The 18,309-nt window shown below is 58.9% G+C and overlaps 6 protein-coding genes and 1 non-coding gene across 7 annotated transcripts; all 7 read left to right on the top strand.

Moving 5' to 3' along the window:
- Positions 1–456: 456 nt before the first annotated feature.
- On the top strand, positions 457–1,533 carry LINJ_20_0810 (hypothetical protein, unknown function; the record flags this gene model as incomplete). Its single annotated transcript, XM_001465142.1, has 1 exon — positions 457–1,533. The coding sequence occupies one exon, from the start codon at positions 457–459 to the stop codon at positions 1,531–1,533; it is 1,077 nt and encodes a 358-aa protein (XP_001465179.1).
- Positions 1,534–3,368: 1,835 nt separating this feature from the next.
- LINJ_20_snoRNA2 lies at positions 3,369–3,398 on the top strand. The gene has a single exon (XR_001203158.1). It is a non-coding gene (small nucleolar RNA).
- Positions 3,399–4,840: 1,442 nt separating this feature from the next.
- Positions 4,841–7,057, top strand: LINJ_20_0820 (putative N-ethylmaleimide-sensitive factor; the record flags this gene model as incomplete). Its single annotated transcript, XM_001465177.1, has 1 exon — positions 4,841–7,057. The coding sequence occupies one exon, from the start codon at positions 4,841–4,843 to the stop codon at positions 7,055–7,057; it is 2,217 nt and encodes a 738-aa protein (XP_001465214.1).
- Positions 7,058–8,226: 1,169 nt separating this feature from the next.
- On the top strand, positions 8,227–9,228 carry LINJ_20_0830 (conserved hypothetical protein; the record flags this gene model as incomplete). Its single annotated transcript, XM_001465178.1, has 1 exon — positions 8,227–9,228. One exon carries the CDS (start codon positions 8,227–8,229, stop codon positions 9,226–9,228), a length of 1,002 nt encoding a protein of 333 aa, XP_001465215.1.
- Positions 9,229–10,081: 853 nt separating this feature from the next.
- LINJ_20_0840 (phosphopantetheinyl transferase-like protein) lies at positions 10,082–10,903 on the top strand (the record flags this gene model as incomplete). The annotated part of the gene is made up of 1 exon (XM_001465179.1): positions 10,082–10,903. The coding sequence occupies one exon, from the start codon at positions 10,082–10,084 to the stop codon at positions 10,901–10,903; it is 822 nt and encodes a 273-aa protein (XP_001465216.1).
- Positions 10,904–11,468: 565 nt separating this feature from the next.
- On the top strand, positions 11,469–12,164 carry LINJ_20_0850 (cytochrome c oxidase assembly factor-like protein; the record flags this gene model as incomplete). The annotated part of the gene is made up of 1 exon (XM_001465180.1): positions 11,469–12,164. The coding sequence occupies one exon, from the start codon at positions 11,469–11,471 to the stop codon at positions 12,162–12,164; it is 696 nt and encodes a 231-aa protein (XP_001465217.1).
- Positions 12,165–12,872: 708 nt separating this feature from the next.
- LINJ_20_0860 (conserved hypothetical protein) lies at positions 12,873–17,597 on the top strand (the record flags this gene model as incomplete). Its single annotated transcript, XM_001465181.1, has 1 exon — positions 12,873–17,597. The coding sequence occupies one exon, from the start codon at positions 12,873–12,875 to the stop codon at positions 17,595–17,597; it is 4,725 nt and encodes a 1,574-aa protein (XP_001465218.1).
- Positions 17,598–18,309: the final 712 nt, after the last annotated feature.

The raw sequence follows: 18,309 nt of genomic DNA on the forward strand, positions 1-18,309 counted from the left end.
TCGCTCGCTCAGCCGTCCAAGAAGCGTCGCACTTGAGCGTCAGCGCGATGCATAGCCGATCTGATCGCACACAACGCCATAGATGCCGCTTCTTTGTTCTCGTGAGGAAAAGGGGCATCTCCGCAGCGCGGGTCACGTGCGCAGAGTCACCGACGGCCTTGCACCCTTCTCTCCCGCGTCAATCTCTTAGTGTCTCGCTGCCCCTCCGTCTCTCTCTCTTTCTCTCTCAGGTGACTCGGCTACACCCTGTTGGGGGACGCCCACACCCCATCACCCCTAAGCGGCGTAGATCGCCGCTTGATCAAGACAGCTCAACGTTTCACACCACCCCTCCCCTCCCCCCACCCACCCGTCTTCTCGAGTGCCCCTGTTGTTGTTTTGTTTCTGTAGCGTGTGCCTTCTCCCGCACACGCACACCGGAAAGCAGCCCCAGAGTTTCCCTGACGCGCAGCAGACATGGGCCAAAGTGCACCAACGCCGACCCCGCGCACGCAGCGGCCCGCGCGCCTGACACCGCAGCAACGGCGGCAACAGCTCAAGCAGCAGGAGATGCAGAAGCCGCTGCGGGCTGTAGAGCAGGTGCGACGCCGCCAGCCGACGCTGAAGGAGCAGTGGCAGGCGCAGCGAGAGGCAAACGCCGCCGCCCGCGAGGCGAAAGCGATGGAGCGCAAGCGAAAGAAGGAAGCCCTTCATGCTGAGCTGATGGCTCAGCAGAAGCAGGCTGAAGACGAGCAGGAAAATGTCGATGACGTGGACGACGATGCCGACTTAGCCGGTGGCGGCAGCGACGGCGATGATGGATGTCTCCAGAACGCTGAAGAAGAGGCGATGCTGGCTCAGGCGCGCATCAACGCACAGCTTGCGGCCTTTCAAGCCTTCATGCAGAACAATCCTGATCTCGAGGAGGGCCTTGACAGTGCTGACGCCGACCCGGCCAGCATGTTTGACCGTGAAGCCATGCCCGCAGCGGCACTCAAGGTTGCACAGCACGGTGGTTGCACTGGTGGCAGCGGCGGCCTTGGAGACAGAGACGATGATGAGGCGATTGCGAACGTCTCCGTGCACAGCTCCGATTACGCAGATGAGGAGCTGATGCAGGGCCTCGATGACCTCGACGAGGAGCTCGAACAGGAGTTCCTGAATCGCATCGATGTCCTGCAGCAACAGGTTGCCGAGCACAAGCAACAGTCCCTCGCCTACCTGCGCGAGCACAACGATAAGGCGGCGGCGTTGCAAGAGCTTCAAAAGGCGAAGCAGATCGAGGCTCAAATCAAGCAGCTGCTGGACGAGCACGCGACCCCGCTCAGGGTGCAAATAGAGGAACAACAGACGAAGATCGTCGAGCTGGAGAATCTTGTCGCGACGCGCAAGCAGCAGTCTGTGGCCACTCTGCGCGGCGGAGACAAGCCCACGGCGCTCACGCTGTTGAAGGAGGCGAGGGGATTCGAGAGTCAACTGGAGGAGGCGAAAGCAACGTTGGCTGCACTCAAGAAAGAAAAAGAGAAGCAACTCCGTAGCAAGGGTGAGGAATGAAGACGACCGCGACTGACGTCCGCCCACCCCTTTATACGCGCACACTCACACCTGGCGTATAATCCTGTGTTTGTTTACCCGGTTATCGGTGCATGTGCGTGAAGCGTGCAGATGTTCACGCGCGTTACCCCTTACGTCACGGTTATGTGTCTTTCTGGCTCTCTTGCATCTATTCTTGGGTCTTGTTGGACGGTGTTGCCTCACGTGACTTTGCGCTTGCTCACCACTCTCCCTCTCCCTCTCCCTTTCGCGTTTCCCCGGCGTGCGTGTCGCTCGCTGCCCTTGTCTCAGCTCCTTTTCTTCACGTCGACGATGTGCTGGTATATTCAACGGCGTTTGTATGCCTGTATATCTCTGCATCTGCATGTGCGCGTGTGTAAGTGTGGTGTGTGTTACTGCCCATGCTGTAGGGCACGCGCACACACCTTTTCCTGCGACTTCTGCGTGTCCTCTTCTGCAGCCTCATTGCTTACCAGTTGGGTGGCTGATTCCCCCACACCCTTTTTTTTTTACTTCGGTATCCTTCTCTACGTGAGCTTCATTGCCCAGCGGCACCGAGACAAGGCACAACATTTGGTGCGGAGGTGTACAGCGAAACCTGGCCCTGTCACCGCACGCCCCGTCACGCTAGCGGAAACCCCCCTTTCTCCCGGAGGCGTACCAGACTGTCTCAGCAGCTCGGCAGTGCGCCCTCCGTTTTCGGGGCACACACGCTGATCACGCTGGATGCGAGTTGATGTGCTTGTGCTTCACAGACACCTCCGAATAGGCGCACACTCCCACGATTGTCTCAGACAGGCGCCTGCATACACACCGCTCACCTAAACGTACTCTCCTTTCCCTCCCTGCCTTCCTGATACACGTGATGATGTCCCACGTACGCACACGCACAATCACGTGCCTGCCAGCCAAACTCGACAGCTTACCGTCACGGTGAGCTTCTTCCGACACACAAGCACACCCCTGCCGCCCTCTCCCCCTCCGCCTTCGCATGCCGCCGCAGGATTACCACACCAACGAGTTTCTGATGTAATGAGTCCGAGCCCTTCCGCGGCGACGAGTCGATAACGCTGTCAACTGTGCAATGAGGCGCTGCGTGGTGGGCGCTGTGGGCGTGTGCGTCTGTGCTGTGTGGGCCGAAGTGGTGCGCATGCAGGCACCCCTCGACGCATGTGTGCGCGTGTGATGATACACCAAAGCAGGGAATCTCTTGTCGAGCGCCGGCGCGCGTCGCCGGCGTGGTGACATGACACACTTTGAGTAACCGAATCCATTCATTGAATTGCCTGACCCGTGCGTGTGTGTGTGCGTGTCGGACGCATGCGTGTGCTCCCACCCCCCCCAAATGACGAATGTGGCATCTCTCCACGGACACCGCATTCGCACTGCGGTGCGTGACATCACTGTTGCCTTCGAACCTAATACCAGGGCCGATGCGGGCGTGGGTGTGGGTGTGCAGCTGAAGAGTGCCCGGACGTGTGCGACTGCGTGATGAGCTATAGGTCTACGACGAACAACTCGTCTGATCACCCTTGTTGATGACCCCACACACCTTTTGCTTCCTCACTGACTGGCAGTCGCGGCCGCTGTGTGCTTGCGCGCGTGGACGACGGAGCGCGGGGCAAGGCGGTGTGGAGCACGTGCGCGCATGGAGATGCTGTGTGCGTTGCCGTCTTCGCACTTCCTCAGCCCCCTTCTCGCCTCCCTGCTGCTGCTGCTGCGCCGCTCTGGCGATGCGCGCTGCGCAGATGCGCCTCCGGTCGTTTCCGCAGTTGTCGGCTCTCGCTCTCTATCGGCGGCACATGATTCGACACTTGGATGAACTTGTCCTCCGCAGAGTGCCGCTGCTGCTCTCTGAAGAGGCGCGGCGCGCGTGGTCACTCGCGCAAGCATTGAGTGAGGACGACTGGATGTTGCCATGGCAGCGTTGGCGGCATCGAGTGCGGGTCGCCGATGCGAGCACCCTTGCTGCGCCGCGTAGTCAGGAAGACGGCGTCGTCATGGGCCGCCCAGCGTTTTCTACGCCCTCCTTTTCCTGTTCGGGGTTATAAGGGGCGAGGGTGTTCTATCGTGAAGCGGATGCCTCGTGTAGGCAATGCCGTAGGCGAGCGGCCGCTGCCGGCCCATCTGCTACTCGTACAGGCAGGTGATGTGCAAAGTAGTGGACGGTCACGTGCAGGCCACAATCCTCGCTGTATTACTGCTGTCGCGCGCATGCGCTGCGAGAGACTGATAAGCCCGGCCCGACCGCGCGGAGCTTGCGACGTGGCGCCTACGGTACGCTGGCTGAGGGCGCAGAATCGCCCGCGGTCAAGACAACGGGCATACTGTCCGACGCCTCCTCCACGACTCCCGCGATCCGATGCGGCCGCAGAACATGTGGAAGGTACAGCACGCCCACGACCTGCTAGCCTACTGACGGAGAGCACGAGCCCGTTAGCGCCGCCGAACACGGCATATTGCATCGCAGCGAAGCGTCGCATGGCGCGGGAGGTAGCGACGAGAGAGTGTGTCGAATTCCAGGTGGGAGGTCTTGCCTGCATGTAGATCACCGCCCCCTCCAAACTGCGGCGCGAGAGGTACAGTACCCCCACCGGTAGCATGCCGTTCTGCTGGCGGTTCCGTGCGCCCGCGCCTTGTTGGCGATGGTGCCGCCCCTCAGGGAAAAGCTCCTCGAGCAGGCCGCCTCCGCACGAGTCTTTTGGAGTGGCCCCTCCACCCCCACCACGTCTTCAGGGTACGCCACTTCGATGTGCTTCACCTCCATGTTAGTAGGGGAAGGGGTCTGTGGCTCTGCCAGCGCAAGAGAAGGGATGGTAGGAGACCAAAACGCGAGGAGAGCACGAGACATCAGTACACGCCGACACACCCCAGCGAGAGAGCGCAGAGAAGAGGAAATCGAGGAGGCTCTAGAGGGCAGTCGCCAAGCAACTTAGCCTCATCGATCGGCTCATCCGCTGGACTCTTCGTGGGTCACTCCGAAGAACGAGAAGTCGCGGCTCCACCTCCTGGCCTACCCTAAATCACTTGACTTCGCGACCCCTTCGCTCAGTCAAGTACTCCTGCCATGCCGCACACGCACACAGCACCTTGCGTCTCACTGCTGTCATTCTATCGTCGCTGTTTCTTCCCTCTCCATCACCCAGAGTCACGCTCACAGGTTTCTTTTGGGGGGGCTTCCATTACTTCCATATTGCCTTCTGTCGTTGTTGGAGCGCCACCTCCGTCTCTCTCTCTGTCTGTGTGCGAGCACGACACAAAGTCACATACACATCCCTTCGCCTTCTTGCCTGGTGAGTACGGAGCCATGAGCCGCTATTATAGCGTGTGCTCCGTCCCAACAGACAATGACACGAAAACAAACTGCATCTTTCTGAACACGGTGGACTTCGCCGAGGTGGCAGGCCCTCAGGCAGCCGCCACTGGAAACTCCTTCGCGGTGCTGGTGCAGGGCTTCCCATTCACGGTGTGCCGCAGCGATGTCGTGGAGCGTGGTGCGGTGGCGATGAACAGCATCCAGCGTCGCCTGCTTGGCTTGTCCACTGGTGCGCGCAGCACGGTGGTGCTGGAGCCGTTTCTGTCAAGGGTACCCAACATGCGCATCCTTCAGATTCAAGTAGAACCGATTTCGGCGCGACAGGCGATCATGCTGGACTGCCAGGCCTGCATCGCCTACATGGAGAAAATGTACAGCGGGCAGTACTTTCGCGTCACACAGCAGCTGGCCATCGTCATGGACTCTGGTGAGCGCATGCGCGCCACTGTGATGACAACGGAGCTGGTGGAGTCGAAGGAGGTGTCGGCTGCAAGCTTGGATATCGGCCGCTTCTCCCGCGGTGTAACTCAGGTGATCATTACCGCCAGCGAGGCCAGCGGCATTAACCTCATGAACGTGTCGGAGGCACAGATGGATGCGCAGCAGCCACAGCTGGTGCGCAACTTCAACCTAGAGAACCTCGGCATTGGTGGCCTGCGGGCCGAGTTCGGTCAGGTATTCCGTCGCGCATTCGCGAGTCGCATGTTGAAGCCATCCTTCATTAAAAAGCTTGCCCTGAAGCACGTCAAGGGTGTGCTGCTGTATGGCCCTCCTGGCACTGGTAAAACCCTCATCGCGCGTAAGATCGGGGAGATCCTGAACTGCCACGAGCCCAAGATTGTGAACGGTCCGGAGGTGTTCAACAAGTTCGTCGGCGGTACCGAGGAGAACATCCGCAAGCTCTTCGCCGACGCAGAAAAGGAACAGGCTGAGAAGGGCGACCAATCGCGGCTGCACCTCATCATCTTTGACGAGTTCGATGCCATCTGCAAGCAGCGTGGCGCCGTCCGAGACTCGACGGGCGTGAATGACAACGTCGTCAACCAGCTGCTGTCGAAGATCGACGGCGTGAACTCATTGAACAACGTGCTGCTGGTCGGCATGACGAACCGGCTCGACTTGATCGATGAGGCGATCTTGCGTCCGGGCCGCTTTGAGGTGCACGTCGAGATCGGCTTGCCGGATGAGCCGGGCCGCGTGGAGATCTTCCGCATCCACACGCGCGGCATGCGGGAGAACAATATCATGTCCAGCGACGTCAGCCTGGAGGAGCTGGGGAAGATGACGAAGAACTACTCTGGCGCCGAGATTGAGGGCGTCGTGCGCGACGCTACGTCGAACGCGTTCAACCGCCACATTGACCTCGATCATCCTGACAAGATGGTTGATGACGCGAACGTGCATGTTACGCGCGAGGACTTCATGAAGGCGGTGGAGGAGGTGACCCCGGCGTTCGGCCAGGCCAAGGAAGAGTGCGCCAACCTGCGCCGTGGTGGCATCATAGACTACGGTGACTCGTGGGAAGTGGTCAAGTCGCGTTGCAAGCGCTACACCGATCAGCTCAACGCTGCTGGCAAGCGCATCGACTCCCTCGCCGTTCTTATCGACGGCGCCCCTGGCAGCGGCAAGTCTGCGGTCAGCGCGTACCTCGCGGAGGTAGCTGACTTTCCCTACGTCAAGGTGGTGTCGGCCGAGGACATGGTCGGCTACGGCGAGATGCAGCGAGTGAACATCCTGCGGAAGGCCTTCGAGGACGCGTACAAGTCGCCGGCGAGCTGTATCATCCTTGACGACCTTGAGCGTCTCATCGACTTCTCGCAGCTTGGTGGACGCTACAGCAATACGCTTCTACAGGCACTCCTCGTGCTCACCAAGCGCCCGCCGCCGGAGGGGAAGAAACTCCTGGTGGTGGGTACCACGGCGCAATACGACATCATGGACAGCCTGGAGCTGGGGGCATGCTTCTCGGTGAAGCTGCACCTGCCTAGCGTTCCTGTGTCAGCGATCCCGAAGGTGTGCGAGGGGCTCGGCCTCGCCTTCGCTTCTCAACAGGACATGGACAGCTGCTTGAGCCTCATGTCGCACGACATTCCGATGAAACAGCTAATGCTGTTGCTGGAGATGGCGTCGGAGCAGAAGGGCAGCGGGCGGCCACTCATCACATACCACTCCATGTCGCGGGCCAAGGAGTCTGTCGGTGGGTACTAGAAATGCGAACGAGCCCCCAGCGATTGTGGGCGTTTTGTTAAGGCGCACTTGCAGATCTCTCCCCCCCCCCTCCCACACACCACTTTCTTCTGCTCTGTTCAGCTGCGTGTGCCTGCCGCCTGCGTCGACTGTCGAAACGAATCGGCAACACTGTCGCGTCGTTGGGTTTCTTGTCTTTTCCCTCTCGCTCTTCCCCTCCCCCCTCCCACACGGTGGGGGGGGGGCCGGTCGTGTCGGCTCACGCATCCCTGTATACGCCGCCAGCGCACGTGGGTGTAGAGCGGGAGGAGAGGGGGGGGTCCATCAGCGTGATGACAAGTGTGAGGAGCCGGTAGGGAGAGCGTGAGGCAGCGCAAGAGGTGTCTCCCGCAGGTGTTTTGGTTTTGGTTTCGGTTTCGTATCTCGTCAGGCTTTCTTGCTTGCGGAGGGCTGTTCCACCCCCCCCCCTCTCCCTCCCTGTGCATCCGTACGGATGTGCTACGCAAAGATAAACGAAAAAGACTTATTCCTCAAGCATCATGTTCTTGCGTTGCTGGTGGAGGAGTGCTGCGGAAGAGTCGAAGCTCTCCGAGTTTTCGTTTCGGCCGCTGCATCCCTCGATGTCGAGACCCTTGGTTGCTTTCAAGGAGTGTTTTTGCGTGCTATTCAAGGTCGCTGCGAACGTTGGTGCTGTCGATGTAGATGATGGATCTACATTGCTCCTGTAAAGGAGAGCAAGGGAAGAGAAGCCCCGCTACGCATCTGGAGAAAGGTAGGCGTCATGATGAAAGCCGACTCTCTGGTCGCGCCCCCCCCTCCCTCCTCACTGGTGGCCTCCCTGTTGCATGGACACAGAAACGCAATGAGCACACGTGGTTCAATAAGCAGGTGTCCGCTGCGCACATCGTAGTGCCCGTCTGCTGCGTGGAAGAAACGTTAGCATCGTAACGTGCCAGCCTCTCCCACAAACCCTCTTTTCTTCCAGCGCTCGCTACTTTTCGCTCGTACCCCTGCTTCGGGGCTTCCCTTCTGCTTTGCACTAGCGTCTCTGGAACCTGCCGGCGCTTAAGTGGTTGCCGCTTTTCGCTTTTCCGCTGCTTGCAAGTGTCAACCCGCCGATGCGGCAAGTGTGAACGCATACGTGTAATACATATATATATATATATGCTAAAAGAGGTGCTTTCCGCACCATGCCTCTCTTCTCAAGTGGGAACACGCCGGTGATGCCACCTACACCAACTTCGGCGGCCAAGGATGCGCCGCAGGGCCCGAGTGGCTTTAGCCGTGCCGCCGCACTGACGTACCGCACGGCGCCGCACCCGAGCGACTCGACCGACGGCGTCTTCGAGGCGCTACTCATGCTGGCAGCTGACCGGTTGAACCCCAATGGTGAGGCGATGAAAGAGAACAGCAGTAGCGGTGCGTCTCACTCCAAGAAGGGTAGCTGGTTCGGGCGTGCGTGGAGACACGTGGTGGACTATGCCACCAACAACCTCCTGAAGATGCGTCAGGCAGACTTCCTCAACGCCTTCTCCCGCCAGCTTGAGGTGAACCCGGCGGAGGAGTCGAGCACCGTGATGGTAAGCTGTCAGTGTTTTATAGTTAGCGGCGGCAAGCTGCGTTTCGGCTCCCTTTTTGCCACAAACTGCGGCTTGTATTTTTGCTCCTGCGCACCAGAGGCCGCGCCGGCGGCCGCCGCGGCCGCGGAATCGGATGCCGGCGCAACCAGCTCCGCAGGCCGTAGAGGTGCCGAGGATGAGGTTGAGTACATAAAAGAGCGTATTCTCTTCACGGACGTGGCATCCCTTCTACCCTCCATCTTTCTGGAGCAGAATGGAACGGCCACGCCCTTCATACAGGGCATCCCAAACGGCGTTGTGGCCCCGACGGCCCTGCAGGTGTTCACGGTGCAGCTCAGCACGGTGCTGCAATTCTTACACCTTCACAACGTCGGCGTGAAGAGGCCAAAAAGGTCAGCCGCGGAGGCCGAGAAGGGCGGCGCCGGCGCAGTGCAAGAAGCGCCCTGCATTGACGTTGTGCAAAAGCACGAGTTCAACCTCGTCTGCGAGTTACCCCCCAGCCTCGACACGCTCAAGTTTTGCGCGCTGTTGTGGCGCCTGTGGGCTCAGCGCCTCCACGACCTTGGCCGCCCACTCGAGCACCCCGCCGTCCACTACGCGGAGCCGCACTGAGAGCACCTCGGCGCCCTTGAGTGCTGGGTGCCCACGCGTTATTGTGTTTCTTTCGTGAATGCTTCCTTTCTGCTGTGTTTTTTATTTGGTATAGCCCAGCACGTTTCGGCCTAGCAAACTAGAAACCCGCTGCGTTCAACGTGACCTCGCAGCCCCCCCCCCTTCTCGATGACAGGGGACACGTCAGAGTGTGGCATCGCGGGGTCAGATACCCGCGATATGGGGGGAGGTCAGAGCGATGTATCGTAGCCGATGTCGGCTACCAGGTCCTGGACGGCGTTTCGTCGGTGCGAATAGCAAGAATGAACGCGCTTTTACAGTTCACATCATAGGCGGAGTGCCACCGTGGCCCAAACGAATCCAACTCCCGGGCACCCATTTCTACCTTCGTGAAGCCCAAATGCCCCCCTGAAGGGGGATGCGGCGGGCGACAGCCGGGATCATAGGAGCGACTGCGGGGCGGCTGGCGACGCAGGGGGGGGGGCGAGTGGGGTTTGAGGCGGGGGCCGCGCCCTCAGATGACCGGGTCGGCGGATTGCTGTGGTGGATGCGTCCGCGGCTACCACGCGGCTGGGCCTTCGGAAAGCCGAGCACAGTGAATTTCAACTCGCGCAAGAATGGGCACGCCCAAAACGAAAACCACCTGCTTCTGTATGCCTGCCCCTCCCCTGGCCGGCGAGGGCGCGCGCCCGCCTCCTGCGCCGACGGGGGTGTGGCCGGGCCCGCCAAGCCCCAAAAGGGGGCGGGCCCGCGAACCCCGAACCCCCCCCCGGCCAAACCACTGCACGCCCCACCTAAGCCCAACCATCACCTGGCCACAAACCCACCCCACGCACCAAGCCTGCAAGAAAACATGACGAAACTCCTCGTCGCAAACGCCGGCACCTGGCAACCATCACCGGAACAATTCAGCAGCGCGGTCGAGCAGCTGCACAGAGAAGATTCTGTTCGCCGCGCGATCGAGTCGGCGCGGGTTTCCGCCACGCGCCAAGGTTCAATGCATCCGAGTCCAGAAAACAAAGCACGCCTCCTGGCCAGGCATCTCCTCCTCTGCGAGCTAACCGATTGTGGAAACACGCAAGCCAAGCGTCAGTTTTGCAAGAGAGACGTACGTCTTCTCACCTCAGCATACGGAAAGCCACTCACGGCACCGTACCGAGACGGAAATTACAGTGTCACACACGTGGCCGAGTGGGTGTGCTGTGCCCACTCAATGGCCGCTCCTCTCGGAGTTGACGTGGCCGCTGTACATCCTCAAGACAGCGCACCATTTTCGCTATGCTTGTCAAAGCAAGAGCTTGCACGAGTAGAAGCGGTACAGCGCAAGCAGCGGCCGTCTCTCTTTGCGCTTTTCTGGACCTTAAAGGAAGCTGTGTTGAAGGCCCTCGGCTTGGGGCTCTCGACAAGGCTGCAGATGTGCGACATCTGCCTTGACAGCGTCAAGCTAGAAAACCTATCGCTCTTGCCAAACGTGGAACCGGCGTCCGTTTACACTGCACCAAAGTACCGTCTGATGGTCTCGCTGCAGGGTAACACTAAGCAGGCGTGGGCTTGCTCGTGTTTCATGCTCCCCGGAGACCCTCCTCATATTTTGTCAGTAGTGCTTCGGGAAGAGGTGATGGACGGTGTCATTGAGGTAATGTTTGTGTCTCCTCAAACTGCGCTCCGGAAATAGATTGTCGAGGGGCCTGCCCTAGTAGCCGCTGTTCTGTGTATAAGCAATCAGAATGCATATGCACTTTTGAAACTGTGAGCGGGAGCAGTCACTTACCGCTTTCCAAACGGCACTAACGTCTGCAACGCTCCTATGACGCTCACTCAGAAGCATCATCCGAAAGAGGGAATGTGTGGATGCAAGCTCCTTCCTTCTCCATGAAGTGTGGTTCCTCTTTGCTGCTTGTGAAGGTCAGGCCTCCGGCGCTAATGATCGTCATCCGTTCACCCTCTACATATTGCTCAGCGTATTTCATCATTCCCTCATTTCGCATTGCCTTTTTTTTCCGCGCGAAGGCTCCCGCGTCAAGTTCGCTGGCGTTTGTACCAACACCAAGCGATTAAACCAAGCTTCGCTGAACCGAAAAAAAATGCGATCACTTGGAAAGGTATCACACCGCTTGTTTCTGCGCTCACTATCCACAGAAGGGCCGCTCTCCACGCGATGGAAGTATCAGCCACGATCCAAGGCAGAGTTTTGGGGGCTTGTGCTCGGTGCCTCTGTCTTTCCGATTTCCGTCTGTGTCATGAACTGGTATGAAAACCGTAAACTGGATAAGCCAGAGCTCGCCCCGGACTTTCAGTCAATGCAGTCTGTATCCCTAAAGCCAAAAACACAGCTTGGTGGGCCGTTTCGATTGCGGGAGAGCCGAACCGGGAAGTACATAACCAATGACGAACTCTTCCAGAACAAGTGGACACTGCTGTATTTTGGCTTTTCCAAGTGTTCTGAGATTTGCCCCAACACGCTAAGGTTTATCTCCGAAGTGATGAAAGCCTGCGATGCGGAATACGGCTCCGACTCAAAGCTGGCTGCAGAAGAAAAGAATCTCCAGGCCGTTTTCCTTAGTATTGATTTTATTCGCGACAAGCCAGATGTCGTCGAGCAGTTTGTGCGCAAATACGATCCGCGCGTTCGCGGACTTTGTGGGACACGGGAGGAGGTAGAGGCAGCTGCACGCGCTTGGAGAGTTTACTACTCGTCTGTGGATGAAACTGATGAGGAGCGCGACGCTCGCGAGGCGGCCGGTGTTGCGGCACCACGAATTGACGACACTTATCAGTTCGATCACAGCAGCGCCATTTATCTGGTGGGGCCAGACGGCAAAATGAAGGACTTTTTCTTTAAGGAAATGGGGCTCAACGATACTGTAAGCCGAATCGGAGTTCATTACAGTGACGTCTACGGCTTCAGTGATACCCGCCAGGCTACGAGGCCGTGATTCTGTCACACGAAAAAAAAATGCAACATGCCCTTTGCCGTGCTCTCTAGCCCTTTACCATCAACCACAACTGTTGCTGTTGTTTCTTTTCGTTTGCTTATCTTGATTCTTATGCACGGTTTACCGTGTTGTCACACTCAAAAGCGCCCATCTGTATGCAGCCCATCACTTGGAACTACAGAACCGCCTGCATCACATGAAAATGCCACGAGACTGTCAAGAGAAAAGTTCGTTGGTGCTCCTTCCGTCTCTGAACGAGTTCAGTATGCAGCTCCACCGCCTGCTGGTTTGCTGTCATTCCATCTACATGATGCGAAGCCCTGGCAGCCTGTGCGACGACAAATGGCGCTCCGGCGGAAGCCAATCCAATATCTACTGATTTTCCTTCACTCTGACCTCACGCTCTTCCCTGCCTTTCTCTTGTCAACGCAGTACTTCTTTTTTCCCTCGGTTAACAGAGGAAGTGAGGTGTTCGGCGCGCAACTCCCGCCGAGCCTGTCTCGCATCTCTGTTTTTCTTTGTTTTGTTTCTAATCTCAACGGCGAAGGGCATCAGCAATACACTGTCTTTCTGACCAGCCCCAGAAAGCTACGCGCAGCGCTTCTTGCCTTTTGAGATAAACTGGTGTATGCGCAGCATAGAACTGTAGTAGAAACAGCAGCATTTCTGCTTGTCATTTCCCACATACATGGTAAGCACATATATAACATGAATCGCTCGAAATGGACATTGCGGCGTCTTATTCTGGGTCTCAGCGTTGAGGATGCGCAGAGCAAGTTCGACACGCCAGAGTCTCGTAGCATTCTTCGCGTAGCGCACGAGCGGTATAATCAGGGCATTTATCACGAGCTTCACATCGCACAGCGGCAGCGCAATGGTCTCGCCCCGGAGCGCAAATGTCACATCAGTCGCTTTACGAAACCAAGTGTGCCAGGCTTTCAAGCGTATCTGAAAGGCTCCCCAGATGACTATGTGATCCGTGAAGTTTGGGATGAAGATGACAATGTCGACCTTGAAAGTGGTGCGGTGAGGGCGAAGAACGAAGTGGCTCTTAGTCACAGCAGCGCCATCAGCAGCGCACGAGCTGTGTCTCCAAAAATAACGCAAGAGCAAGACGCTTTCAGGACGACAAAAGCGCTGATCCTGAGAACTCTGGCCTCGGCTCTGCAACTCATCATGGAGAGTGTGCTCTCGGAGCTCAAGGGCCGGCGTCAAAGTGGGACACTACTGTCAAAGGAGCACCAGGGGTCAGTTGTGAATCGACTAATGAGCGAAGTGGCCGAGTCCAGCGCGCGGAGCTACAAGAGTCTGTCATCATCATCGCATCTGCTTGAGCCAGTTGAAATGGCAGTGACACTGTTTGGTCGCAGAGACACAGCCGAAGTGCAGGCATTCAATAGCGGCGCCTTCACTGTCCCAGCGGCTGAAGGAGACATCTCCTACTCCTTATGGGTCGCCGGTGGGATTGTCGCGAGCGAGGAGCTCATGGCGGATTTCCCGTTTCACCTCGCCAAGTTTGTGGCCCCTTCTCAGGCGTCGTCGCCGTCGCATCGGCTGCCACATGTGGAGGTGGAAATCTACTTCTCCTCTGAGCTATTCCAGCTTGAGAAGACAATCGGGCCAAACGGCGTCCGTGCGCTGCGCTCGTTTATCGGCAAGGCCATGATGAAGCAGCACGAGCCCACACCAACATCCACCACACTGCTTCTGGCCGCATCAGGAGAGAAAGAGCGCGATCTTTACAACATTTACGATTCATCGCGCGATAATGGTGAAGTTCGAATTCCGTGGATACGAAAAGTGGTGACCAAGGTATCCACGGTAACTGGCGTGGTGTTTAGCGCGGAGGACTCAGATGAGAATCCCTCTGTCGATCGCATGCGTGCCTCTGTACGCTCCGTCTGGCGAGCGTGGGGCCACCTCGTCAAGGACCTCCACGTTCATGGTGACCTCGACTACCTCTATGTCTCCATCAGCCGTCAGCAGGAGTGGGAGGGCAACGAAGCGTACATCTCGGAGCTGAAGAAGCTGGAGGCTGCCAGGGACGCCGAGGAGTCTGCCGGACCCGTCGTAGAGACTGCGAACGTATCCCGTACTCTGAGTCTCGGCAATGCCGCAACTTTCGCGGCAGCGGACGTCGCAAGGAAAGCGCGCAAAATGTACCTGCCGATCTCGGCCGATTTTGTGGTTGTAGAGTGCACGCTGGAGCGCAAAGGCCTACCACACAACATGGTCGTCGAGGACATTGTCTCCACCTTGACGGAGATGCAGCAAGAGCAGATGGAGATGCAGCGGCTGTGTGTTCTCGACGCCATGGCGATTCAGGTGGAGGAGAGCGAGACCAAACCCAGCTCCAGCAGTTGTGCAGTGCAAACTCGAGATAAGATTGTTCCGGTGCTCTACGAGCCGAAAATCGTTGTCTCCCACGCCGGAACGCTGGAAAACGGTACACACTCGTTTCAGCGAATTCGCATTCGCGGCAGCTGTCTCGCTCACGTTGAGGCGCTGGCGGCAGCGCTGCAAGACGAGTCTGGAAGCTACTTCACCGACAGGTCGCTGCCCTTCTCCACGGCTTCTGCTACTCTTGCGACAACAGGTAGCAGCGGGGACCAGAATAACCAGGTGGGAGGGTCGTCGCTTCCAAAAAACCTGTCGTTTCGCGCCGTGCGTGCGCCAAGTGCTCAGCAGCGACTCACCGGTCACAGCGCCCCTTGCACCTCTGCTGTAGGAGACAAGCTCGGCGATCCCACATCGTGCAGCCGTCATTCGCGCTCGCAGACGCTCACGTTTGCCGCTGACAGCTCCACGCTCGTCACAGACGATGAGCGCCAGTTTTGGAAAGAGAACTATTACCGGCTCTCTGAGACGAAGGTTATTTACCACGATCGCGTCGACGCGGCAGACGCACTCGGTCAGTCGTGGCAGTCTCTGCCTCCACGTGTCCACGAGCACCTCGCCTTACTGAACCGCCGCCTCGCGCCAGGCGATTCCGCGGCTAACCAGGATCATGATGAAGATGGTGGCACCACTGCGTCAGGAAAGCGGAAGCGGAAAAAGGGTGGCAAGAAGACGAAACGGAAGACGGCCGAAAAGAAGGAGGCGGCGGCCACCGCAGCACTAGGGCTGGCGCCGGAGAAGCTCTTCGAGTACCTCTGCACCGACATGGAGGCAGAGAGCGCGCGGCACGACCTGCGTGCCGGTGACTGCATGGGGTACGACTACCTTCTCAACTTGCGGCGCATTCCAGACAAGCACCTTCCTCTGGTTGCCCCTGCCGTAGCGTCCGTCGCATCCAAGGGTTTCATCAACTACTACGGGCCACAGCGCTTCGCCACCTACACTCGCATGAACATGCACCCTGGGCTCCACTTGCTGAAGGGTGAGTACAAGGCGGCGGCACACATTCTGGTGCAGCAGTTCTACCTCGATGCCGCAATGGAGGCGGAGCGGCAGCGCACTGGGCAAGCGTTCCCCCGCGTGCAGGCTCTGCACGGATACGGTGGGCTTCGCCTGCCAGATTTCCCGCGTTACGGTACGCGCCGCTCCGTCGCCGAAAACGGAACGCCCATGCAACGCGTGCTCTACAACGCGCTTCAGGCGTCCGCCTTGCTCGGGGGCGATGAAGGCCTCGACGGTGACGATGGCCTGTGTGGCCAGGGCCTCGGCAGCAGCGACCCTGGATGGGGCGCCTTGGCAACAGCGTCTGGGCAACGCTGTGAGCGAGGCCAACCACGCGCATCCGGCAGAGCGGCCCGTCTGAATAGGGATACCTCTGCCGGTGTTGCTGGTGCTGGTGGTGACGATGATCCCTGCGCAGAGGCATTTCTGCGTGTAATTGGTCCGCGCGCGTGTGCGATGCTCATTCAAGAATTTTTGAGCTTCGTGTGGAACGACATTGTCAACCAGAGGTTTCAACGCTACGGCACGTTCACGCTTCTTCCCGGCGACCTCGTGAGGGCCGGCGGGGTCACGGCCGCGGCCTTGCACGACAGTAGTGAAGGAGATGCAGCGATGATCTCGCCGTTGGTCCACGCCTCCCGCGGCGAGATCGAGCGCGGAGCGTTTTCGGTGTGGGATTTGGTTCTGCCGCTGCCTGGCGCCGGCATCCGCCTTCCACAGAACCACACGGAGGACTTGTATGTGGTGGCGTTGCAGCGATACGGGCTTCCGTTCGATCCCGAGTCGCGACAGTGGCGCTGCTTCAAGCCGTCACCGCTCGCGCGCGACGGAGGGGAACCAGCGAGGGCCAGGGTGGCGGCGGAAGGCGGGCCCCTCAGCGGCGCGCCTCTGTCTCCGTACTACAATCTCACCTCCACCTTTGCGCTGATGGAGGAAGAGCTGGGCTCTCGCACGCTGAGCACGGACGCGCTCCCATTGTATGGTGAAGGTCAAGGGGGCCGCTTTGGGGCCAGTGATGCCAGCCTGCAGGCGGATGTCGGATTGAATGCAGTGGATCTGAGGCCCGACTTACGCGCTGGCGGCGGCAACCCGCTCGGCCTCACCATCGGCGCCTCGTATCGCCATGTGCTAGTGCGGCCAACCGCCGACACGATGCAGTGGCGATTCCTGAAGGGAGTAGTTGGTGACCCGTACCAGAGATGGGGAATGACTACCCAAGCACAAGTTCGAGCACTCGATGCTGTGCAGCTGGCGAGCGCAAGCTTCGCCGCCGACGCGGAGCCGGCGTGGATATTTCCGTCGCCTTCTGACGCGCTCACCTCGGTGAACGGGCGTGGTGTGCCGCAGCTGCTAAATGTGGAGTCAGGCGTGTCGTTGGAGAAAGAGGAGGTGGAGGACGGATCCCAAGGTGACACGGCGACACAAGCGAGCGTGCCTCAAGCGGCGCCAGCCGGCATCGAGGCCTCGCAGAGAGGCAGCCGGACTAGAGATACCGACCCTTTGATAACAGCAGCGGCCAGGACGGCCGCCGGGTACCGCCATCAGCGGCGCTGGACCGGCACCTCGCAGCTGCTGCAAGCGCCGTCGTCCGCCGGGAACTCGTTGACGTCTAGATCAGAGACGAAGCACCAGCTGGCTCTCCGCCGTCGAGCGCCACCGGCGCCATCGTGGCTACCGCGGCACCACGGCAGTGTGCTGCAGCTACGTCTGCGTCTCCCATGCGGCGTGTATCCGGGCATGCTTGTGAGAGAGCTCCTCAAGATGGACGTGAATACGCCGGATGTTGTTGACCTCGACAGAGCTGCGTCGTCGTCCTTGCGCACCGACCGCCGCGCACAGTCGTGGCAGGATCTTACCGCAGACCAGAAGGCCACCTATCAGAAGTGGATCGCGAAGCGTCGTCAGCAGCGACGGTTCCTGCAGCAGCCGCGCGCAATCAGCCTCGCCTTGCTGCACCAACAGATCTTCCGTAGCAGTGGTATCCGGCAGAGCTTGCTTCCAACGCTGCGCAGCTACGATAGCGTGTCAAAGTAATGCACGACGAAGTAGACGCAGTTATTCTTGCTGTTCAGCAATGTATCTCCACACAAACGCACACACACAGAGCGAGAGCGAGACGCACCCGCCGGCCGATGAAGGTGTCTCTCTCTCCCTCCTCGCTCTTCTTCACCTCACCCCCTCGTTCAATAGAGTTTCGTCGTGTCCGTCTCGACGGCTGATCGTGTTCTTGTGGTATCCCCATCACGGCAAGGAATGCACCAACGAGACTAAAGAAACAATGCAAGCAGGCGCAGCCAACCCTGCCCGTGGCCCTCGCCACGTTTTACGGTGCACGCATGCGCATCCATCCATCCATTCACACACACACACATACATACATACACGTACATGTACACAGAGAACGCGAGTGGCGAATGCGGCCAGTGTTGAGAGACACAGAGAGCTCATGGTGACGGGTGGGCACACGCTTTCGCTGCCACTGTTTTGCTCGCTCGCTTACTGCTTCTGCTTAGGTGCATGGCCATGTGGAGCTGGCGTTGCAGCCATGACCTCTCTCGCACCCGCAGCGGCTGCTGATCTGCACAGCCTTCCCCTGGCCCGGCAGTCGTCAGCGATGTGTATGTGTAGAGCCCCTGTATGTCGACCACCACTATCAGCACCCTCTCACGCAAGGAGCATGCGAGGGCGCTGTCTGTCTGTGTGTGTGGATGTGTACTGTGAAGCGATGAGAAGTCGAGCGCTCGAC

The sequence above is a fragment of the Leishmania infantum genome, chromosome 20 (assembly GCF_000002875.2).
Source record: "Leishmania infantum JPCM5 genome chromosome 20".
Lineage (NCBI taxonomy): Eukaryota > Euglenozoa > Kinetoplastea > Trypanosomatida > Trypanosomatidae > Leishmania > Leishmania infantum.